This window comes from Gymnoscopelus braueri, assembly GCF_963280865.1.
Source record: "Gymnoscopelus braueri genome assembly, chromosome: 22".
NCBI classification, from domain to species: Eukaryota; Metazoa; Chordata; class Actinopteri; order Myctophiformes; family Myctophidae; genus Gymnoscopelus; species Gymnoscopelus braueri.
In genome coordinates, this window is record NC_137624.1 from 2105787 (window position 1) to 2131340 (window position 25554).

At 37.8% G+C, this 25554-nt stretch overlaps 2 protein-coding genes across 2 annotated transcripts in view; one reads left to right on the plus strand and one right to left on the minus strand.

The window, feature by feature from the left end:
- Positions 1 to 5632, plus strand: part of LOC308078373 (ceramide transfer protein-like) — a 49434-nt gene extending 43802 nt beyond the window's left edge. The window contains exons 17-20 of the mRNA XM_080419500.1: positions 184 to 312; positions 432 to 561; positions 1075 to 1211; positions 1909 to 5632. Of these exons, the coding sequence (XP_080275626.1) occupies positions 184 to 312; positions 432 to 561; positions 1075 to 1202 (387 nt within the window). The 3' untranslated portion in view covers positions 1203 to 1211; positions 1909 to 5632. The remainder of the gene's footprint in view (positions 1 to 183; positions 313 to 431; positions 562 to 1074; positions 1212 to 1908) is intronic.
- Positions 5633 to 10334: 4702 nt separating this feature from the next.
- On the minus strand, positions 10335 to 18245 carry LOC308078188 (GTPase IMAP family member 8-like; the record flags this gene model as incomplete). The annotated part of the gene is made up of 5 exons (XM_080419312.1): positions 10335 to 10517; positions 14135 to 14872; positions 15580 to 15583; positions 16319 to 16431; positions 17549 to 18245. The coding sequence occupies 5 exons, from the start codon at positions 18243 to 18245 to the stop codon at positions 10348 to 10350; spliced, it is 1722 nt and encodes a 573-aa protein (XP_080275438.1). The 3' UTR covers positions 10335 to 10347.
- Between the last annotated feature and the right edge of the window lie 7309 nt (positions 18246 to 25554).

Below are 25554 nucleotides of genomic sequence, written 5' to 3' on the forward strand. Positions count from 1 at the left end.
CATGACAAATAACTGAAATATAGAAAGAAATGACTGAGATTTTTAATCATTTTATACATACAAAAAAATATTTTAAAAATATCAGAAATGGCAGATCACAACGTGTCGCGATGCGAGTGTGTTGTTGCATTGCAGAGAGTGCTTATTGTAAATACTAACTGTGTGTTTGTGTGCGTGTTGCAGAGGGTGTGGCCTGCGTCTCAGAGGGACGTCCTCTACCTGTCCGTCATGAGGAAGATCCTGGCAGATAACGAGAGCGACCCAGACACCTGGCTGGTCTGCAACTTCTCTGTGGACCATGACAAAGCCCAGGTGACTCATTTATCCCTTTTACTGTGACTCTCACACAACTCATTCACTGTCACTCATCTTGTTGGGTTCATGCATAATGTTTACATTAATTACCGTATAAATGTTGTTGTTTTGTTCAGCCTTCCAGCAGGTGTGTTCGTGCCAAAATCAACATAGGCCTGATATGTCAGACGCTGGTCAGTCCACCCGAGGGAGACAAAGCTCTGAGCAGAGACAACATCCTGTGTAAAATCACCTATGTGGCAAATGGTACATCTGCTTCTATGCTCTGTAAATGTGGTCCATTCATGAATCCATCAGCCACTGTTATCCAAACGTTGATGTCTTTGAACTGCTATGTTGAAAGATATGCTTTATTTAAAAGTAGCCCACAGTACTTAAGCCATTAAGACCGGGAACGCATCTGTGTCATTTTAGATTTATTTTTGGCTATTCAAAAATAGCTTCTATGAGCTTTTTGAAAAATCATGATTTTTTTTTTTTGCAAATCTTTTTTTTTAAGCAAACATTTGTAACTCAAATCTTTGCTTCTGAGGCTCCCTGGAACAACATATTTTGAGATGGGGGGGCTCTGCGGCCAAATACATATAATTAGGTGGTCCTTTTTCTCAAAACGTTTGAGAACCACTGATATATAGCAACATATTTTCTTTCAGAAAACTGTTTGGATTTAGAAGACATTTAGTAAAATCCCCAGAATCAAAGATTTGAGTCAAAAATGTTTGCTTTAAAATTAATATATGTGTGTGCGTGTGTGTGCAGTGAATCCAGGGGGTTGGGCACCAGCATCGGTACTCAGAGCGGTGGCAAAGAGAGAATATCCAAAGTTCCTGAAACGTTTCACCTCCTACGTCCAGGACAAGACCGCTGGCAAACCCATCCTGTTCTGAGACGCACAGGTGTGTAATATCTGAGTTTTTTGTTTTTTATGTTAAAGGGGTATTTCATACTTAAAACACTTTTGGGGGCATTTTAACGTCTACTCAGGCTTTTGTGAGCCCCTCAGACAGTTTTTAAGTTGCTTGATTCAATATTTACATATTAGATATGCATTTGATCAGACATGCCCCCTTTCTATATACAGTAAATCCATTGTAACTTCAAACTCAATGTTAACCATGTCCGACTCATTGAAAACACACGTCCTTGCTTCTGGTGACCGATATTGTCCTTCTAATGAATGTTAGATTCACTGAAAACACACGTTCCTGCTTCTGGTGACTGATATTGTCCTTCTAATGAATGTTAGATTCAATGAAAACACACGTTCCTGCTTCTGGTAACTGATATTGTCCTTCTAAGGAATGTTAAGACTCATTGAAAACACACGTCCTAGCTTCTGGTGACTGATATTGTCCTTATAATGAATGTTAAGACTCATTGAAAACACACGTCCCTGCTTCTTGTGACTGATATTGTCCTTATAATGTCATTTCATTTTCATTTTTTTTCATGTTTTTATTAGAAAAAAGAAAACAACTGGGATGCACTCAAAAGTTTGAGTGTTTTAAATTGAAATACCCCTTTAAATGGCCACTGATGAATAATTCCTATGTATTCCTTTATTATACTTAATTATTCCTAACCTCTTTCCAGTAAACAGGAGCCATGCTGAGCCCGTGGAACAGACCTCCAGCTCCCTCTAGTGAGGATTCAACGTCATGACAACCAACTATTTGACTCTGAATGACTGTTAGCTGTTAATGACTATTAATAGCTAATGAATTAATAGTCGTTAATACCGTTAATGACTGTTAGCTACCATGCGGTAGCAGAGTGTGTCTTTAGCTTGCACATTAGCGCCCAGTGTGGCCAGAGGTGCCATATGTGTCCTGGTTTCAATAATAATAATGTGGAAAGTGATGCTTCCCCCTGTAGGTTGCATTCAAAGCAACAACAGTATTATAATGGGTACATTGTACATAAAACAAACTGTACATAGTACTACATGCAATAATTAATCATGATAAGGATTCCATTTTCATTCATTGTTTTATTGAATTCGTTTAACATTTCAATTTGGTTCTATAGCTTTACGTATGAAAAGAAAATGTAATGAGAATTATAGTATGTATGACATTTGGCTGAATAGGAAATTTGACCAATAAAGGAATTTTGTATCATAATATGAAAAATATAATTAATGTTGGCAATTATGATGCAATAATGATTGAAAATTCAATGTTAACAGCACTTGAAGTTGCAATCTACTTGCTATCTAAAAAAACATTTTCTTATACATAGAATCTATAAGATAATTAGATAGATTTCCATTCTACAGTGTACTAGTCCCAAATAAACTAATACATAGGTGGCCTAATGCATTTGCAACAAAAACTTTACATTTGCATCATACTGTATGTATGTGGTGGTATACTTTTATTCATGATTTCAGCCAACAGGGGGTATTTATCAATTCCTGCACTAGGTCCTTATGCTACATTTCGTGTCTGTCTTTAAAGCTACAGAAAATGTCTTATTTGGAAGAGAAAGAAAATATAGTTTTCTGACAGATATATATTAATAATATGAATATTTGTATGTGCTGTACGTTTATTATAAGACATCTTCTTGGCTGATAGGCTAAACAGACAACACTTGTCAAAAAACATCTTCAATTTGGCTTTTTGAAGCTGCATTTTTTTCTCATGGAGTTTGTCAATAAGCTTGATATATACTTAGTTGTGTGCCGGCGTTGCTCACAAAATAAATTCTGATCTACAAGCCCACAACGCGTCACAGCGTTGTGGGCTTGTAGATCTGCTATTTTAAAAATCATTTCACAATCAGGCATTAGTTAGTATTGATTTGGCTTTCTATAATAATACGTGATTCAGTAGCTTTCTTACAGGCTGCAAATTTTTTGCTACAAAATGACTGAGTCACTTTTTCAGCTCAAATGTTTGTTTATATTGTAAAAAAGAAAAATACAAAACATTAAGTCCCCGAGGGCGTTTAGAGGTCATTCACTAAACAAACCCTATGACACAAGACTTGACCTTTTGTTTGACCTCGTCTCTCTGGTGATGAAGTTGCACGTTGTCGATGACATCACATGTCGGTGATGACATCACACGTCGATGCTGATGGAGGGACGAGGCGAACCGATTTTGTGTTTCGTGTTTGTATCTCTGCTAGAGTCGTCGCAGCGTAGTGAATTAGGTTTAATTGCTGCTGATACGATGCAGCATAAATAATGACATTTATTGACATGTATTTATAAGGTCAACATCTGTTTCACTAAAGCACCACTAGGGGGCCTGTGTCCACAGAAAGCATTTTATGAGAGGAGCGCTTTGACGTCCGCAGCGTTCAAACCGATCAACGTTTTCTGTCATCGGACGTCTTGTCATCTGAGTTATTAGCACACGTAGCTTAAACAACATAAACATGGGACTTCTCATGGTTGTGGTAACGATTGAATGGCGGTGAATGAGCGGGTTGTCAGACACAGCCAGGAGGATTGACATTGATGAGCGACGCTCCTCCTCCAAAAGTTGAACTATTTTCCCCTTGAAGCGTGCAGAGCTCTCTGTCAAAAAACACTGGACAATGACAGCGCTGAAATTAATCTTTACCAACACATGGCAGAAAGTCTTTGACATATCGTTGCTGTCTGGCAGAAACCTCTCATCTCCGTATATTAACTTGTGTTTTTCGTAAATTGACGTCTGACTTGATCATACAACAGTGTCACGCAAAAGCATCAAAAGTAGCAGATCTACAAGCTCGGAATGACTTGTAGATCTGCTACTTTTGCTGTTTTTGAATTTGACTCCTGAAAAGTAACAGTTTTGGACAGGTTTGTCGGGAGGTTTCCACCCGACAGAGACGCTATTAGAAACGCATGGCAGAAAGGACCCGGCAGCTCAAAGAAGCGCTTTCTGTGGACAATGTTCCGTTACAAATGCAAATAAATGGACCTCGTATGCCTTAAGCCCGCTATCTGCTTCGGCCACTAAATGTTGCGCGACGTGTCAACCTTCTTTTTTTTCTAACGCCGTGGCGCCTGTAAGATCCGCCTAGAAATGGGTCTGAGGTTCAGTCTGTGTGTCTGTATCTGTTGAAGATCTCGCTAAACCTCTGGAATGTTTGAAATATTTACCTTTTTTTTATTTGACTTGTATAATGAAAGCAAATGGCAGTGGGATCGGTCTGACACCAATGAACAAATATGGAGTTATAGGTCACGGATGAATGATGTCACAGGCTGATCACATGACGTCCCAGATCGCCACGGAAACCACGTCGTTATCAAATCTTTTTTTTGTTGTTGATTGACACCTCCCACGGCGCTTTGTCGCCGAAGCACGAAGCCTAATTTATACTTTGTGGTACCGTGGTACGGTGGTGTCACTCGCCGAAAACAAATTGATAGTTGAGTTACTTTTGGTGAGTGACACCGTTGTGCGCCAAAGTATAAACTCGTCTTCGTTCGGGCTTTTGAGACTAAAACAGGAAGAGAGAATTCTATTTTCGATTCATTGGGAGAATAATGTAAAAATGGTTAGGGAAGTGCCTAATGGCCTGGCTGCTAGCACATGTTCTTATTTGTTTGAGTTACTTTTACATGTTTTCTCTCACTGTACCTTTACAACTTGGTTGTTGGCGCTTAATCCAATTCAAGCGAACGGTTTTATTGGCCGAGACTGTTGCCGGGTGCCTCTCGAATGATTTAGTGGCGCCGTATTCACTCTTTGTCTTTCAGGCTCTTGTATATCTTCGCTGTCGGGTGGAAAGTTTGTATGTCCAAAACCTTACATTTTCTGGAAAAAAAGAAGAAAAAAAAGAACCTGTGTTCCAATGCAGTTATTATTTAGTCACAAGCTGCTTTTAATGCTTTTCACTGGTTCAATATTTATAATACGTATAGACAAACTTAACCGCTTTAACTTTCAGAGCTAAAATAGCAGATCTATAATCTTGCAGATCTGCTGTTTCTGCTACGTTTTCCTGACCCTAAAAGTTGAGATATGGAGATACAAGGTTTCTGCCCAACAGTGACAATATGATGTCAACATTAATATCAATGCATATCATTATAATGACATAATATTATGTCATTATAATACCATTATAATGTCATTATAGGTAAGCATTTTCAAAGACAAAATGGCTGCTTTAAGCCAGATGATAAGTGGCAAGAGGCCAGGCCATTTCACCTAAATCAAACATGTTTACTAGAAAGTTTTTTTTTTTTTTTTTAGCATATTCATTGGAACTGAATGTAAATCGATGTCATTAGACATTTTGTAAATAAGATGCTGAATGACAGTTCTTTTACCCTGTTCAGAAAGAAAATAAAATCAATTAATTTTAATTGGTCTGTTTTAGACTCTTGTTTTCCCCACCAGTTACATAAAAAAGTTTATTGTCACATCACAGGTTTACAAAGTAAAAAAAGTCGGTGAAATTAGTTTTCTTACATCGTTCCCATCGTAACGTTATTTCCATAGAAAGAAGGGGGAGGAAGAAGAGGGGGGGCAAGTGGGAAGGGAGATCAAACAAGAGCACAAAGAAAAGGTTATCTACATATTTACACTATTACCTGAGATAAGATATGAAAAGCCGCGTGAGTATAGCAGCTGTGCATGATATACGTATGGACTTTAGTTGAGGTGCTTAGAGAAAAAACACAATAAAAGATGATGGGATTAAGGTGCAAAATGTCAGTGCGTATCAACTGCATAATCCACATAAAGTAGACTTGACACTGGTATAATCCGCAAGTAGTTCCATGAGGAAGAGCAAAGAAAAAGTCTCTTGTACCTGGTGTAATCCACAGGTGGGTCGAAGGAAGAGCTAAATCCAAGTCATTTTGGTCCTGGTATAATCTACAGGTGTGTTCAAAGAAGAGCAAAAGGTCCGAGACCAGCTAGACAGTACCGCCTATCATCAGGCTCCTGAATAAGGCTCATGCCTCATTCAGCAGTCTGACAGCAGCCGGATTTAAACTGTTCCAGAACCTGGTGGTGCTGCGGTAGGCCCCCTTGCTCGGTCGTTATAGGGGTTTGAACAGTTTGTGACTTGGATGGTGCTTCTCCTTGATGCACTTGGCTTTGACTACACACCGCTTTTTGTACAGTTCCTGGAGCGCTGGGAGCTCGCCTCCCATTATGTGCTCTTCTGATCGTACTACTCACTGTAGGCTGATCTTTTCTCAGGCAGTACAGTTCCCATACCAGGCCGTAACACAGCCTGATAGGACGCCTTCAACCGAGCTGTTGTAATACAGTCTGAGTGTCCTACTCCGAACTTCTTCAGGCGACGGAGCCAGTACAGTCTCTGCTGATCTTCTACCAATTATTCACCCCATTAAGCCTTGAAATATTTATTTAAAAAAAAAAAAATGTTACATTCCTGATCCAAAATGTCTCTATTTCTCTACTATAATTGAAGCCCGGCCCCAGCCAGCCTGTATGTATGCGGACTACAAACTCATTGAACAGCAGTTGTCCAATTATCTTCAAACTTGCCACAAAAATCGCTCATGGCTCTGGCATGACAACCAGAGTGTGTCTGTCTACAAGCTCACAAGGCGACGGCGTTGCATCGCGACACCTTGTAGATAGGCTATGTTTTCTACTTTTGTGCAACACTACCTCATGACCAAGTAGGGCATTAATTTACAAAGAAACGTAAAAAGTTGAGATATGGAGATACTAGGTTTCTGCCCTACAGAGACAATATTCTATTTTCTGCTTTTATTTGTTGGCCCAGATGTTACAGCTGTTCTGGTTTAGTCCATTTTTAGTCAAACAAACAATAATGTATTCATTTGCACCACAAATTTTTCTAAACGTCTCATTTTAAATCATTTCCATATAATTATATAAAGAAAGAAACTGATATTGTTGTTTAGATAATTTATGAACTAGTATTTAACTATGTTCTGTTGTCCTTTAATCTGTTGCCCTGCCTTTAATCCATACATTTCAGTCAGTCATCTATTTAGACAGTAAACACATGATTTAATAGAGCTGGTAGATAATAGAGATCAAACTAATCATTTCCAGTACTGTATTTTTTTAGTGGTGCTAGCCACTCCAAGGACTGACTTTGTGTGTGGGTCTATCTGTCCATCAGTCCGTCCGTTTGAGCACGGCCTCAACATCTGCGGCTGATTGCAACACAAAGATCCAACCAGCTACATTAATTATACACAAACAGAAGTGCAACACACAGACACACACGCACACACACACGCAAACACTTTTGAGTAAGTACTTAAAATGAATAAAAATACTTAAATATGAGTAGAAATACTTTAAAGTTCCTGAACTGAGTAAAAATACTTAAAATGAGTAAAAATACTTAAAAGATGTTAAAATGAGTAAAAACACGTAAAAGTCAGTAAAAACATTTTAAAGTACTTAAAATGAGTACAAATACTTTAAAGTCATCAAAGTTTGTAAAAAGTAACTAATTTAAGTCAAAGCACTTGAAAGTTACTAAATTGAGTAAAAATACTTGCGCACGCACATTCACACACACACACACACACACACACACACACACACACACACACACACACACACACACACACACACACACACACACACACACACACTAAAACGACCGATCTACAATTTGAGTAAACGTACTTTAAGTACTTAAAAGTAACTTAAGTGAGTTAAAATATTTAAAAGACGTTTCTGCCAATATAAAGTTATTTTAAAGCAGTCTTAGGCTAATAATAGCTTAATGAAATGAACTCATGAAAGGCACCACTCTCTTCACACTGGGTGTGATTTTTACATGAACCAGTGATTTATTATCTGATAGATGAGACAAAACACCATACATTAATATACAGGATCCCTCACACCAAATGGAATTAAAAATACAACAAACATGAATCTATATTTCAGTCATCATCTCAATGAACTGAAGTTCACAGTGAATTTATATATATATATATTTTATATTTGAACTGAAATCTGAAAATATCTAGTTTCAAATGTGTAAAGAATTACATGCGCAAAATGTTCTTGTGTACAAAGCTGATTTAGTAATCAATGTTTTTAGATAAAGTATAGATAAATGATAAACTATTGTGTATTTTCATTTGCTGTTTAAGCTCCTTTAGTCATTAGCTGACATTGACAAATCAGTTTTAACCTAAACAATGATATAGTTTACACCAACATGTAGAAATGTCATAAACTTCATATTATAATAAACAGGAAAACACTTTCATTTGTGTTTAATAAAATAATTATTTATTTTGCTGAATTATCATCAATACATATAAACAATTTTATCTGCAGGCAAACCTAATGTAACCTTGGTAATACACATTGATATATAGAAATACATTGTCATAAACGGCATGATGTTATCAACAATGAAACCAACCTCAGGTGGATTTGATCAAAGTTCATAAAAGAAAATAATGAAAATATGTTTCCCTGAAATGATAAGTTACGACAGAAATAAAGGTCATTGCACAACATCACACTATTAATGTGATGATGCCTCATTCATACAGGTTGATGGTTTTATTCAAGGTGAAAAATCAACCTCCTTTCGTAAAAAAAATTATTGTCACTTTATAACTGTGTTATATGACACAAACAGCAGTTTAAATGAATGTGAATTAATCACATGAAATAAACACTCCACATGTGTACAGACTAAGAGTAAGTAAATAATAAAGAACCAGGAAGGACACATAACAAATATTACTGAGATCATTAATGATGAATAAATGACGTGAATAAACATATAAAATAAGTCAATGTTCTGACAATGATCATGTATGATATCATCACTGTCAGGTGGAAACCTTGTCTAAAACTGTTACTTTTCAAGAAATGTAAAAAAAAGAGAAGAAAAAAAACCTGTGTTCTAATGGATCCAATAGTTATTATTTAGTCAGAAGCTCTTGTTAATACTTTTCATTGGTTCAGTATTTTCTTTTTTCAAAAATAGCAAAAATAGCCAATCTACAAGCTCACATCGAGTCACGCTGCGACTCGTTGTGAGCTTGTAGATCTACTATTTTTTTTACTTTTGTGTGATATAGTATGATGAAATAGGGCATTCATTTGCCAAAAATATACATACAAAGTTGAAAAATGGAGATACAAGGTTTCTGCCTGACAACAATATAAAATGTAAGGTGAGGAAATCATAATTACAATGTGTGTGAGCTTCTCTCACCCGCATCACATCCTGAAGAGGGCGCTATTGATCCAGGATGTGTCAAGTCTGTCTACAGATTAACCCTTTCAATGCCATACGCACATTAAGATGAAATGTAATCATAAATCACATAAATGTACGGCTACACCATGATCCTGTTATGAGGATATTCTGGGTTGGCTGTGTACATGAACGCTACATTTGTACTTTCACAGAGCAGTCATCATTTACGTTGACACAAATGGTTGCATTGCACAATAGCTGCTGTTCAAACTGAGTCAGGCAAGAGTTTGTTTTATCAATGATTTACAGGCTAAACTTAAACCGGATCACCTAATCTCTTTAAGAGGTGATTTTAAGAGGCGGACAATGTCCTGCTCATGTTTTTAACACACATACTGTCGTATACATTTTAGGAGATGTTTTATTTTCTTTGGTTATGTACTTGTATTGTTTTTATTGTTTTGTCCCTTGTTTTGCTGTTTTACTGCTTTTGCCTCGTCTTAGCCAGGTGTCACTTGTAAATGAGGTCTAGAACCTCAATGTGACTCTCCTGGATAGAAGTTTACTGATTTAAACATCAATATTGTGACATGTACGTTCAAAATAAATGTTCTGACATGATTTGTATTTTAATTTCTTTATGAATTATTTCATTATTGTATTATTTTATTTTCTGTCTTTTCTCTTGTCTGTGAACAGAGACAGTCAAGTGTTTCAAGTTCCAAACAACTTGAATAATTACTTAATAATTAATTCCATATGATTATGTACATTTTGAGCTACTTTTAATGTACTATTTTTGTATGAGTTTATAACATTTTTGGGAGTTATATTATGGCATCATGATTGCATATGATTGTATAAATTATTCATCTGACTTCATATCTATGAATCATCTTCATCTCTCACACTCATCACATCAAGCTGGCTGAGAACCTCACTTTCATATCCTGAAGAGGGCGCTATTTGTCCAGGATGTCCCTTCAGCCAATCATGAACCTCATCAGGTGACCAGCAGTATGAACTTCCTGCTTCAGATGGTGTTCCACCACTCACTGCAACACAAGAAAACACACAACAAGATACTTATTATTATTATTATTAGTAGTAGTAGTAGTAGTAGTAGTAGTAGTAGTAGTAGTAGTAGTAGTAGTAGTAGTAGTAGTAGTAGTAGTAGTAGTAGTAGTAGTAGTAGTGTGTGTGTGTGTGTGTGTGTGTGTGTGTGTGTGTGTGTGTGTGTGTGTGTGTGTGTGTGTGTGTGTGTGTGTGTACACGTGTAATTTCATAAGGAGGTAATTTAATATGCAATACAACTGAAATGAAATTCATTTAAGTCTAGGTCACTATTTTTCAAGTGTCTTTTTATGAGTTTATCTGATGAAGTAATGTTACATTTAGAAAAGTCACTGTAAAAAAAAGATTGCAGATGATTTATTGTCTCCGCCAGGCCGAAAGGCATGGCGAGAGAGTATGTTTTCGCCCTTGTCCGTCCGTCCGTCCGTGTGTCCGTCCGTCCGTGTGTCCTGTCTGTGTGTTACCACCAAATCTCCTGCACCGTTGGCCCGGTCGCTCCGAAACTGTGCACACACACTCCCTGGATGCCAATTCAGAACCTCTGCCTCAAATTTTTCACATGGGTCCGTTATAGCGCCACCTGGAGGCCAATTTGTTCAAAACCCATTTTTTTACATTACTCCTACAGATTTTATCCAAACGTCATGCAAATCGGTACACAGTATCTCTATAGTCATGTGATCAACACGGATCTGTCCCATTCCCCATATTCCATCCTCATTGGCTAAGGTTGCCTTCCAAAATGTGCAGGACTGGTCCGTTTTGAACAAAATGCCTCAAATCATGAACGCAGCTTGTGATTTCCGTGAAATTTCACGAACACATTCCCACTAGGCCGAGGAAGAAATGCCACCTGCCATTTTTCACATCAGCCTCATGGTGGCGCTATAAAAGGCTGATTTGTGTTTTTAACTATAACTGCACCGATCTGCGTGAAACTTTTCACGCACACTCCCTAGAGGCCAAGGAAAAACATCCGCCCTGCATTTTTCACATTTGCCTTTTATAGCGCCACCAAGAGGCCGACTTATGTAAAACACATTTTTGGATATTAAGCCTTCACATTTTATCCAAATTTCACACAAATCGGTACACATGATCTCTATAGTCATGTGATCAAGATGGAACTGTTTGATTTTTCATATTTCATCCTGATTGGCTAACAATGACATCTAAAGTTTGCAGAAGTGGCCCGTTTTGAACAAAATGCCACAAATCATGAACGCAGCGTCCGATTGAGGTGACACTTTACAAGCACATTCGCACTAAGTTGAAGAACAAATGCCACCCTTTAACATTGCCCTATTATAGCGCCACCAGGAGGCCGATTTTTTCAAAACTTTTCTTTGTTGTATTACTCCTACAAATGTTGTCCAATCATCATGCAAATCGGTACCCATTATCTCTATAGTCAAGTGATCAAGATGGTTCTGTCCGATTTCTCATATTCCATCCTGATTGGCAAATTCCGAACATTGTTGGCCCACAATAACCTACCTGACCTGGCGGAGACCTGTGCTCCGAGGAGCACTTTTTCTAGTTATTATTTATATCTGATCCGTTAACCGTTATTCCCCAGACAGTAGAACTATTGAACCGATTTGGATATTTCTCAGGCTATAAATTGAACCTCTCAAAGAGTGAATGCTTCCCAATAAACAGTTTGGCCCTTCAAATTCCAGAAATGAGTCTTCCTTTTAAAATGTCTAAAAACTATTTCAAATATTTAGGTGTGAATATCTGTAGACATTTATCAGACCTTTACAAAAATAATTTCCCACCTCTAATGGACAAGCTTAAATTGGATTTGGAAAGGTGGAATAGCTTACATATAACCCTTGCCGGGAGAGTAAATTGCATCAAAATGAATGTGCTCCCACGCTTTCTGTATCTTTTTCAAAGCCTGCCAGTCTTCTTACCCAAATCCTTTTTCGGAACAGTAGATAAACTAATTTAATCTTTTTCATGGAAAGGTAAAATACCTAGGATAAGGAAGGAGCTCTTACAGAGACATAGTTCTGAAGGTGGATTAGCTTTGCCTAATCTCAGAAATTATTATTGGGCAGCCAATATACACAAAATGATACTCTGGATACAGGAACCTACACTGACCTGGTGTGACCTTGAAGCTAAATCATGTCCTACCACCTCATTTCTAGCCTTACTTACATCTAAATTACCTATTCAACCTAAAACATTCTCAGCTAATCCAATTGTGGTCTCTACTTTAAGAATTTGGTCTCAATTCAGAGTTGCCCTTGGACTCAGAGGAATGTCTAACCATAGTCCTATTCAGAACAACCACCTTTTTTCCCCGCCCAAGAATGATGCAGCCTTTTCTTTGTGGCAGAGAGTAGGCCTTGTTAAGTTAAGGGATCTTTATATAGACAATATATTTTGTAGCTTCAGCGAACTGTGTGAAAAGTTTAACCTCCCAAATTCTCATCTGTTCCGATACTTCCAGGTTCGAAACTTTGTGAAAAAATAATAACTCCTCCTTTCCAAATGCTATCCCCAATTCTTTAATTGACACAGATGGGGAAAGGTTTAATTTCAAAGGTTTACACCTCAATTTCTACTCATACAGTAATTTCTTTGGCCAAAATTAAAACAGATTGGGAACACGAACTGGGCAGGGTTATAGATGATGAATTTTGGGAGGAGGCTTTAATGAGAGTGAATGACAGTACATCATGCGCTAGGCTGAACCTAATACAATTTAAAACGGTGCACCGTATTTATTTTACTAATCTTAAACTTTCTAAAATATACCCAAGTATCACAGATTTCTGTAATATATGCCATATGTCCCCAGCAAATATGACACACATGTTTTGGTCTTGTCACCGCCTACAAGGCTACTGGACTGCCATTTTTAAACACCTTGCTGAAGCTTGGAACATAGAGTTGTCACCGGGTGCAGAGATGGCGTTGTTTGGAACTTGTTCAGATCACCAACATATTGGAAGGGGTATAAAGCAGCCTTTATATCTTTATTAGCAAGAAGAAGGATACTATTGGAGTGGACATCACCACTGGCCCCTAAAGCATCTGTATGGCTTAAAGACCTCATGACCTAAATTTAGAGAAAATTTAATTTAATCTGAGAGGATCACCGGGAAAATTTTATCAGGTTTGGGGCCCGATGATTAAACATATAACTAAATTAAAGACGTTACAGGACAGATAAAGCAAACACCACCATCAACACGTTGACAAGCTCTAGGTTAATACATGCTAAAGGGAGAAAATAACGGGTTCCTACTTTCCTTTTTTGTATACACTCCATATGTACCATGGGGAGGGCTAGGAGGGTTAGCGAGGGAAATCATAATACTTATGAATTGATTATTATATATTTTTTATTTTTTATTTTGAGTTATGTAATTGTATGTTTCATGTCTGAATGTTGCATGTTATATGTGGGATTGGGGTGGGGGGTAGATGTAAGGGCACAAAAAAAAAGGACTTTTGACATCCTATGGCAACTGTATTCCCATGTACCTGTCAAAAGCAATAAATACATTTTTTTTTTTAAAGAAAAAAAAAGATCACATTGTAACTGTGTTATCAGATCAATTGTATTTTATATACTCACTACTTGGAGGAGACCAGTCCATGCTCTTCTTTTTTCTCTTGACAACTGTCAGGGTTGGTTCTTCTGGCTCCTTCACCACAAACTTGAACATCCTCTCTATCATCTCCTCCTCTCTCCTCCTCCCTTCCTCCTCTCTCCTCCTCCCTTCCTCCTCTCTCTTCTTCCATTCTTCTTCCAGGCTGTTCCATTCTTTATCTGTTAATGTTTTCTTTCCTTTCAGTCTTTCTAACAGTGTCTTCTGCCTCGTCTCATCTCCCTCCCTGAAGTGCCCTGTGTCTCTGACAGACCTGTCTTCTCTTGAGTCTGAAGGTACAAAGTGTCCTCTGTTCCTCGTCACCATGTCTTCTACTTTCTCCATCAGCTCTGTTGACTCCGACATGTCCTTGTTGATTAAGTCTAGAACATGGTACCTGTAGCCACATTTCTCCAGGATCCTCCTCAGAGGTTCTCCTTCAGACTCTATGTACTCCTCAACACGTCTCTCTCCCAGCCAGAATCCCCATGTGAACAGAACCAGAGTGTGTCTCCAGACTCTGTCCCCCAGCAGCTCCATGTGTTCCTCCACTGATCTCCTGTCAGCTTCAGAGAAACTGCACAGGACAGGAACATTCAACAGGACAGCGTGGGGTCCAAGGGAACACAGAGTCACACTGTGTAGAAGGACATCTTTGATCTTCTGTGATGGAGGTGTAGTCGACCAGTCTGGACAGATCACCACACTCACATGTCTGTCAGCAACTTGTCCCCATCGACGGACACATTGTGTCAGTTAACTTTAGCCTGTAAAATTGGGTTAGTTATAATAGTCAATACATGTGACTTAGGAAGTTTTAAGCTAAACCATGAATAAAGACCCCCCCCCCTCTCCTCCCCCAAACTTTGTCTAATAGCACCACACTGACCACAGAAATTAAATAAACTGTATTGAACTATATAGAATTATTAAACCTAACTATATCTGAAGATGGTTAATAATTACAGCCAGTGTAGAGCTACAATATGGAAGTAAGAGCACGGACAGGGACATGCAGAGAGTGTTAGAGGGATTGAAAAGGGAATTTTTGGCCTGAATTTTGTTTGACATTCCTAAACCAAAAATAGCAGATCTACAAGCTCACAACGCTGCACAGCATGACACTTTGTGAGCTTGTAGATTGAATATTTTCAGTGCGCGACACAGCACTCAACTAAGTATAATCAAGCCTTTACTGGAGATGCTGCATACGGCATCGACATCTGCATACACAGAGGACAATTCTTTCAACAAAAAATGCTGCATTCAAGTTCAAGGGAGTTTTGAAAATGCAATTATCTTGAATGCAGCCTTCGAGTACGGCAGGGAGAGAGAGGGCGTTTATTTCACCATAGTAAAAGCTGAATTCATGGTCTGGAGAGGACACTTTTTAAAGGTGGGTAAAAGGGCCCTTTGATATCTATGTGTTTACGTGCCTGACCATGGATCACAGTGAGATTTAAATGTAAAACACAGAAGGCTGCATGAACGATTACAGAGTGAATGAAAATATATATTTGTTGGACTGTCTGCAAATACAACAATCAGCTTTTAACCACTTAATATAAATCAAACATGATGGACATAAGTACAATGACAGTTACCAACAGCAACATGAATAATAAAGACAAACTATAGACTGAACAATGTAAACCATCAGTCCAGAACTAAAAAGACAAGCCAGTTCTACAGTGGATCAAATCATCATTCTACATTCTTCTTCAGGAGGAAGAATGTTACAAGAGTCATTTGTGTCATTTAAAATGTTAACTGTCTACCAGAATACAGAAGACAAATGTCTTGTAAATGTAATGGACAATACTGTATTCTCATCTTGAGAGTGTGTGTGTGTGTGTGTGTGTGTGTGTGTGTGTGTGTGTGTGTGTGTGTGTGTGTGTGAGTGTGAGTGTGAGTGTGTGTGTGTGTGTGTGTGTGTGTGTGTGTGTGTGTGTGTGTGTGTGTGTGTGTGCGTGCGCGTGCGTGCGTGTGTGTGTGTGTGTGTGTGTGTCCGCGCGTGTGTGTATTGATCACTGACAGTTCATTGGTCACATGATGGCTCAAACATTCATAACAGTATACTTTCACATTATCATCAGAAAACATTTATATTTGATCTGTTTATTACTTTGAGGTCATTCATTATAACAAGAAGTCTATCAAATATTACTCACCCACGTTGATAGAGACCTTTTATCCTGCAGTATGACAGATACAGCCAAGCTCCTCGCATTCTCTTCTCCTCCAACCAACATCAGCTTCACATCTGGTAGACTCTGATGTTCTCCTGACACACACACTCTACATTAGTTCACTATTTCACTTTTTAGGTCTGGATTCAGAGATTAAGCTACAGTATATTAATTATTAAATACATTCTGGCGGAATTGACCACAGAACCGTAACGTATTGCTTACATGGTATTATATTGTATGTTCTCACGTGATCAATTATGTAAATGTGTTGAAAATTAATCAATTAATGCCTGGAATATGTAAATTGTTTCGTCATTAAATCAGTTATAACATCAAACTTACATTTTACAGTAGCCTTCATATTGCTGCTGTCGAGCAGAAACCATGTAGCTTCATATTTCATCTTTTCATGTATTTTTCCATAAATTGATGCCCTACTTCATCATACAAGAGTATCGCACAAAAGTACCAAAAATAGCCGATCTATAAACAACACACACACAACTACCATTTGTGGTGTCAGGTTACACATTATGGGTGGGCTGATATAAACACACAGATATTTCATCTCCATATAAACAGTATGCTCTATACCAGGTGTTATGCCCGGTTTGCAGGCTAATGATTAATGATTATGATTGATAACTAATGATTAATGCCTGACCATGTGACTTTTGCTACACTATGACCTTTATACCCCCTGTATGTACTTGGCCATCCTAGCCTCCTTATTCATTTATTTTAATAGCTTTTTTATATTTATATAACTTAATTTAATAGATATTTTTCCCCCAAGCTCACAACGCCTCACACTGCAAGACGTTTTTTCACAATGTTTGCCTCTTTCTTATGTCATAATTGACAATTTGACCAATTTGGTATTAAAAAGGTCTAAAAGTCATTAAATTGTAACTTCATAAATGAGCAGATACCCTGTAAACACGTATACTGTATGTTGGTTTGTTTACTGTTGAGTGAGAAAACAATGTTGCACATTCAGCTAATCATCAAGGGACCCCCCTGGGGGTCCTGACCCCCAGTTTAGGAACCATTGCTCTAATCTACAAGTGATGTTATTTTATCAGTTTAATAATTTACCAGCCATACTGACTGACTGACTGACTGACTGACTGACTGACTGACTGACTGACTGACTGACTGACTGACTGACTGAATGACTGACTAATTGATTGATTTTATAATCATCACCTTCAAACAGAGCTTTCAGAACAGTTCTCTGTCTGTGTGTTTTGGTCATCAATGTCAGGACATGTTCCTCTATGTTCCTCTTTCTCTTTGACAACTTCTCTGCAACATCTCCATCAACTTCATAGTGTCCACCTCTGTTTCCTGACACCATCTGTTCTATCTTTTCAAACAGCTGTGTGACCTGAGTGTCATCTCTCTTCTCAATGTTGAAGACATGATACCGGTTCCCACATTTGTCAACAAGCCAGCGGAGGTCTTCATCTCCAGCCTCAATGTGCTGCTCAATGCTTGTGACACCCAGACGGTCTCCATGGGTGAACAGTACTATAGTGTGACTCCACACGCTCTGTGACAGAAGTGACATCTGTTCCTGTACTGCTACTCTCTGTGCTTTGGTGAATGCTTTATAAAGAGGAACCGTCAGAAGAACAGCATGTGGTCCAGGAGGACAGAGACACACACTGTTCTGGATCTCCAGTTTGTCCATCTCTGAGGTGTCCTGTAGTGTTCTGTAGTAGAACCATTCTGGTGAGTCCACCACTGTCACATGTCTCCCTGCTACTTCACCATGTTTTACCTCACACTGCCCTGACCTCTGACCTCCAGCTTTAAAAATACTTCCTCCCAGATTGGTGTTTCCTGCTGAACTCTTTCCAGACATCCACTCTCCCAACAACGTAATCCTGAGGTAAGCCATTTCTGTCATATTGTTTAGTCACAATAAGTCACAAAAACAACAACAACAACAGCAACAACAATAATAATACTAATAATAATACTACTAATAATAATGATAAAAATAATAATAATGATAATTAAAGCGATGACCGGGCTTACACCTCTGTCCACGTTAGGGGCAAATATCGACCAATCAAAACAGGGAGCAAAGCTAAGTAACTATAATGAAGGACAAGGATTTTCAACTGAGTCCAATGAGACGACTCATGACTGTACGACAGACTGTTCAAAAGTTACGGCAAAACAGAGAAAATATAAAATATTGACCAATCAGAATAGGGGCGGGGCTAAGTAGCTCCAATGAAGGACAAGGACTCTCAATCAAATCAAGTGACATGAGTCGCGTCACTTGTAAGTCACATTTGTAAGGACCCCCCCCACCCCCCCATAAAATACTTGTTATGAAAAAATATTCCGAAATTTCACATTTTTGCCATCATTCTTGAACATAGCAGATCTACAAGCTCACAATGATTTTGATGCTACATAAACTAATTTTGCTGCAGGGACCCCCAAGGAACCTCACTTTGAGAACCACCTCTACTATACTCACTAATACTATATAAAGAAGTATATTTGTTTCTGTATATTACTAGTAGTAATAATTTCTGCCTCCTCCATCCTCCAGCATGGCCGTGTAACAGTGAAACTGGTGACCTATTAAAATATGTGTCCCACTTGTAGACTTAGGTCTTGGCCTAAATACCACTAGTTTTAACTGTTAATACACAAACAGCAGTGATTTAAATACCACTAGGTTTAACTCTGTTTAACAAACAGCAGTGATTTACCTTCGGAGATTTGGCTCGGCGGTGGAGGTGTTTTATTATTATTATTTTTTTATTTAGGTTGTATTGGTGAACAGTCCATTGTACAATACAGCAATCTGTACTTCCATCATTTATCTCATATGATCTACCTATAAAAACACATCTGTAACTTGATTGAATTTTATTTCTAATATTGTTGCTGTTAGACAGAAACCTTGTACTGTATCTGCATATTTCAATGCCTTCAATGTTTCCTTTGTATGCCCTTCCTCATGATACAAGATGCACATCATGCAAAAGTAGCAAAAATATCCCATACAAGCTCACAAAGCATTGCATTGTGACACATTGTGCGCTTGTAGATCTGCTCCTTTAGCCACATTTTACAAACCTGAAAGTGGTGACATCTGCCTGTGGGTTTTTATAAATATTGAACCAATGAAAAGTATTAACAAGAGCTTGACTAAATAATAATTACATTGGATCCATTTGGAACACAGGTTTTGTTTTCTTCGTCTTTCTTTCATTGACATACAAGGTTTCCATCCAACAGTGACAATAGTATTATTAGATCAGTGCTTACCTTATTAGTGTCTAGTTTGTCTTTGAAGAAACAAGTCTCTATAAGCTTCGTCCTCCAGTGTCAACATGTACGACTGACAAGTGATTCCTGTAAATGAAGAACATTGTGTAATCATTAACCTGCTGTAAGGAATTATTCTGGACTGAAGTCCACATCCTTTATTGTTTTATATCAGAGAGCTGGAGAGAAGCTGATATCACAAAACCATGCTGCACTTAAAAAGAGAAGTGCATTCATCCTGCATTTGGATTGTATGTTTATTTTTATTTACCTTTATTTAGTCAGGGAAGACCGTTGAGAGCAACTCAGGACGCCCTGATCACAACATACAAAACTATATAATTTAAAATAAATAAACAAATAAAGTGCAATACATACAAAGAACAACATTATTACAAAAAACATAAAAAATGCAGATAAATAAGGGCTACGCAAAGCATGTACAGTTCCTACAGTATGTAATGCATATAGGCTCCTGACCCTTTGTTTGTGTATGTACTCTGTTATCCACTTGAGTCAGAATGATTTTTAAAACTATATCTGTATAGTTATAATAATTACAGTAATAGTGCTTGGTGTGAATGGACCTTAAATCAGGAGTTCTCAACCTTTTCTGAGCACTGAACCACTTCTGTCTCAAAGGTTCAACTGTTACCCATATGATTCTTTTTGCTGAATAGAAATTCATGTTTTAATTGCTGTTTAAAAAGGTAAGATAACCAGTGAACAATTTAGAACTTGTGGTCTCACTTTAAACTCAGTCACACTTGTAATACAATTAAAAGTCATTACAACAAAAGGTTTGTACAGAAAATATTTTAAAACTAGAAAAAGTGCTCCTCAGAGCACAAGTCTCCGCCAGGTCAGGTATATTATTGTGGCCTCCTGGTGGCGCTATAATAGGCCAATGTGAAAGGGCCATTTCTTCTTAGGCCTTGCACGAGAATGCCTTGCACGAGAGACACTGCATTCATGATTTTTGGCATTTTGTTCCAAAAATGTGGTTTGCTAAATTAGACCTGCTGGTGGCGCTATAACAGGCCAATGTGAAAAGGGTGGCATTTTTTCCTCGGCCTAGTGGGAATGTGCGTGCACAATTTCACGGATATCGCACACTGCGTTCATGATTTGAGTAATTTTGTTCAAAAGGGACCTATCCTGCAAACTTTGGAAGCCAATGTTAGCCAAGTAGGATGGAATATGAAATATCGGACACATCCATCTTGATCACATGACTATAGAGATACTGTGTACCGATTTGCGTGGTTTTTGGACAGAACCTGAAGGAGTAAGAGCAAAAAAATTGTTTTACAAAACTCAGCCTCCTGGTGGCGCTCTAAAAGGCATATGTGAAAAATGCAGGGCAAAGGTTTTTCCTTTGCCTCTAGGGAGTGTGCATGCAAAGTTTCATACAGATCTGTGCAGTTATAGCTAAAAACGTGAAACGGCCTGTTATAGCGCCACCATGAGGCTGATGTGAACGTTTTCAAGTGGCATTTCTTCCTGGGCCAAGTGGGAATCTCTGTGAAAAATTTCACGGAAATCGCATGCTGCGTTCATGATTTGAGGCATTTTGTTCAAAATGAACCAATCCTGCAAACTTTGGAAGCCAATTTTAGCCAATCATGATGGAATATGGAAAATCAGACAGATCCGTGTTGATCACATGGCTATAGAGATACTGTGTACGGATTCGCGTGTTTTTTGGACAACATTTGTAGGAGTAATAGCAAAAAAAATGTTTTACAAAAGTCGGCCTCATGGTGGCGCTATGACAGGCTGTTCTGAAAAATGTGGGGCAGAGGTTCTGCTGTGGCATCCAGGGAGTGTGTGTGCACAGTTTCACAGCGACCGGGCCAACGGTGGCGGAGATTAGCTGGTCGCAGACAGAAGGACGGACACACGGACGGACGGACGGACGGACGGACGGACGGACAGACAGGGGGCAAAACGTACATGCCTTTCGGCCTGGCGGAGACAATAAATAGGTGTAAATCAGGGGGTGAAATTTGTTTTTGTGTCAGGTCCATGATTTTGTTGTTATCAAAAGAAAAGGTGGGCAGAGAGAGGGAGAACAAGGAGAACAAAAACAAACAAACAAACAAACAAACAAACAAACTAACTAACTAACTAACTAACAAACAAACACACAAGAAAGATGTCAAGAAAAGAAAATACAAAAGATATACACATATACACTACACCATATATACACGTAGCATAAATAAGCAGTAGGTATGTACATGAGGTTAGACATAAGGTGCAACAAGGAGCAGCACAACAGCTGCTAGTGATCATAAACAGCCTCACAAACAGGAGAGAGAAAATCTTGTGAAGAAGTGAGAGGATTCATAGTTTCCTCAGATGGAAGACTCAGGGTCCATTCTCTGCATTCTTTCACAACATACAAACTATGTAACATGGCGTGCCTCTTAGCTATGACTATGACACCTAATTGCAACATACCTCGACAATGTTTATTTTATTTCGTTTTTTTACTCAACTGCTATGTCTGTATAGTATTATATATATATTTTTGATATTGTGCTTTTAACTGTCCTGGATATTCTTGGGGGTTGAGGATGGGGGGATAGTGGAAGGGGATTTTATCTATTTGATAGAATCAGTGCTTTGGATCTGTTTTGGCCTATAAGTGTATCCTTTATTGGTTGAACTCAGATCACTCAGATGTGAGGCCTTTTCATTAATTTGCTTTACAATTGTATTTTAACTTTTGGAATAATGATTTGAGACACCACTATGTATGCTCGCCCCTGGCTTTTGTTTGTTATTGAAAATCTGAATACAAATAAATTCATACATTAAAGTTTGTGACTGTTCTGAAATTAACCTGAGCAGATACACTATTTCTCAATAGAATTGGTCACTTGTTCCTTATGCTGTTTCATTGTCAAGATGTGAAAGAAAGGATATTTTACACTGCCAACAAAAGACTATGTATATTTCTCTGTAATTAAATAAAAATGTGATGCATTTCAATTTGTATGTATGATTTGTATGTATTTATTTGTTTGTTATGATCAAGCAAGGCACAGTATGATGCAGTTGGCCCTGAGGTATTTTCATAATACATATAAAATATGGTACCCTTTAAAAACTGTTTGGACATCCCTGTTGTAACTTAAGAACATTGTGTAATCATTAACAGTGTTGGAAAGTAACTAAAGTAATATTATTAATTTTTTCCAGTAACTAGTAAAGTAGATAATTACTTTCATGTTTTGAGTAATAATATTACTTTAACTTTTTTCCAAAATTAAGTTATTACTTTTTTTCACAAGCCTTGGTGGTACTCCACTGGCTTGAGTGTGTTTACTTGATCCTGTGTTGTTTTTGGTCCATTGATATAATGGTAGACTGGTTGGGATCGAGTTGCTTTGCAGGCTGCTGATCCGGTCTAAGTTTACACTCTAGAGCGGATACGGAAACGTTGCGCACTTGTCTGTGTGTGAATAATGCGAGCAGTGTTTCTACCTCGGATCTCAGTAGCTCTTCTACTAGGCTTCTTTCGCTCTACATTAGAAGAGTTGGGAACGGTGGGGGTTGTCACATTCTAAACCAGCCCGAATACCCAATCTCAGCACCGGCTTCAGTGGCGTGCCTCGTTAATCACTAGACTCTCAATCTACACCTCCGGGGTTGGACTCTCGTTAGGGACACAACTTTTTCCAACAACCGCCGACTATTTATTTTTCGCCGATAAAGTATAGTTTTGGACCGCGACGGAGGGCCGCAGTCTCAAGCGAACTTGAGCCACGTAAGGCACCACAGAGCGTGCTAAAGCGTTGGTTGCCGAACGTTGTGAAGTTCGCTTGTGCCTACTCAGCCCCCGTCCGAGTTATATACCGATAGTCTATAAGTTATGAATTCATACGCAGTAAAAGTCTAAAGGTCCTTACACACCGGCGAATATGCGAATATACGCAAAATTCGGACTCGTTCCGAATAATTAAAAGACGCTTTTTCGCTTCGCGAAACTGATGTGGACGCTTGCATTGACTTTATAAGGTTTTTAAAAAAAACGTATTTATTCGCATGAAGAATTCGCCCCGGTGTGTAAGGACCTTTAGTGTTCATTTAATTCAAATGAGTGTACAAATGGAACCAAATGGACCCATCATGTCATGTGTACAGAACACTTTTCAGAGTTAAATCTACAATGAGGATTTTACAATGTAGGCTGCAGAAAAGAGAAAAAAACAACTGCTAATGTTGAACATGCAAAGTCAGACTTTTGGGGAGAAAGGATGCAATTACTGGGGGCGAGAAAAAAAAAGTAAAAAGTAAAGTAAAGTAATAAGTAACTAGTTAATATTGGCAGGGAGTAATATGTAAAGTAAAGATATTACTTTTTAAACAAGTAATATGTAGTAAGTAATATATTGGTTTTGAGTAACCTTTCCGACACTGATCATTAACCTGCTCTAAGGAATGATTGTGGACTAAAGTCCATAGACTATTGTTTTATATCAGAGAGCTATCAGTATCAGCTGATATGACAAAACCTTGCTGCACTTGGACAAAACCAGAAGTGTATTTGTCCTGTATTTATATTGTATACAGCAGTGGTTCCCAAACGTGTCCAGATGAAAACCCAAAAGACAAATGTGTGATCTCCCCAATTAAGACCAAAACTTAGAAAAACTATGTATGAATTAACCATGCACTTAAGCCCTATTTAAAATAGCTGATCTACAAGCTCGAAATGCATCACTATTTTCACTATTTCTCTATTTCATAATTTCTTAAAAGTTTTCTGAATTTAAGGATGATTATTTCATTTTCATATTTATATTTTCTGAAATACTTTTGAAAATGTTTTTAAATGATTTTTGAAAAATGTTTTTAATGTTTTTGAAAATTATTTTGAAAATGTTTGGAAATAATCTGTATATAATTATGTTTTTTATCTAGGAAATAAAAGAGGGATATTTACTTAAAAAATACATCTGCTGACCAAAATTGGGTCCCGACCCATTGTTTGTGTACCACTGATACAGTTGTAAATCTTATAAAAATGTAAAATATAAAGTAAATATAAAGAGTTCTCAACCTTTTCTGAGCACTGAACCTTCTGTCTCTTAAGGTTCAACTGAAGTATCACCTGTGATTTGAATTTGTGCGCAATAAATAAATGTTATGTTATAGTTTACATGTTATAATTGTAGTTTAAAAAGGTAGGACACACATACAGTGAACAATGTACAACTCTTTTAGTCTCACTTCAGACTCAGTATCACATATTTCAATTATAAGTATTACAACCACATATTTCTACAGATATATTTCAAAATAAAAGAAATGAAATAGAAACAGAATAAGTCAGATTAATCTACCTGCATGATATTATTGGATCTATGAATTGACTTGTTAAATCAGAATCCACAATTTATATGACAATTTTATTGTCATATCACAAGTTTGGAAATCAGTGGGTGAAATTAGTTTTTGTGTAAGTTCCATGTTTTGTTGTTTTCAGTAAAGAAAGAAAGGGGGGCAGAGAGAGGGAGATTGAGGAAGGGACGTGCTGCAAGCTTGTTGATCAGCTATTTTTGAATAGCCAACAGAATATAAATGGATAAAAGTAAATACATGATTGTGACGCTATATCAACTACTTTTCCGGGGTTATGGCAAGAAAATCCACATCCACCTGAATTTGTATAGATATCTATTGATGCCACTAATGTTCAATGACAACTGAAAGAATAGTCACATATTTTGCTGTTTAGAGTAAGACTTTTTACAGTGATCTGTAAAAAGTTGTTTCAGCTAAATGTTTATAAAGGCCAAAAAAGGTAGTCATATTTTAAAGAACAGACATTATGTAGATAAGTGGCAAGAGGCCATTTCACCTAAATCAATGTTTTTTGTTACCATATTTCCTCTGAACTG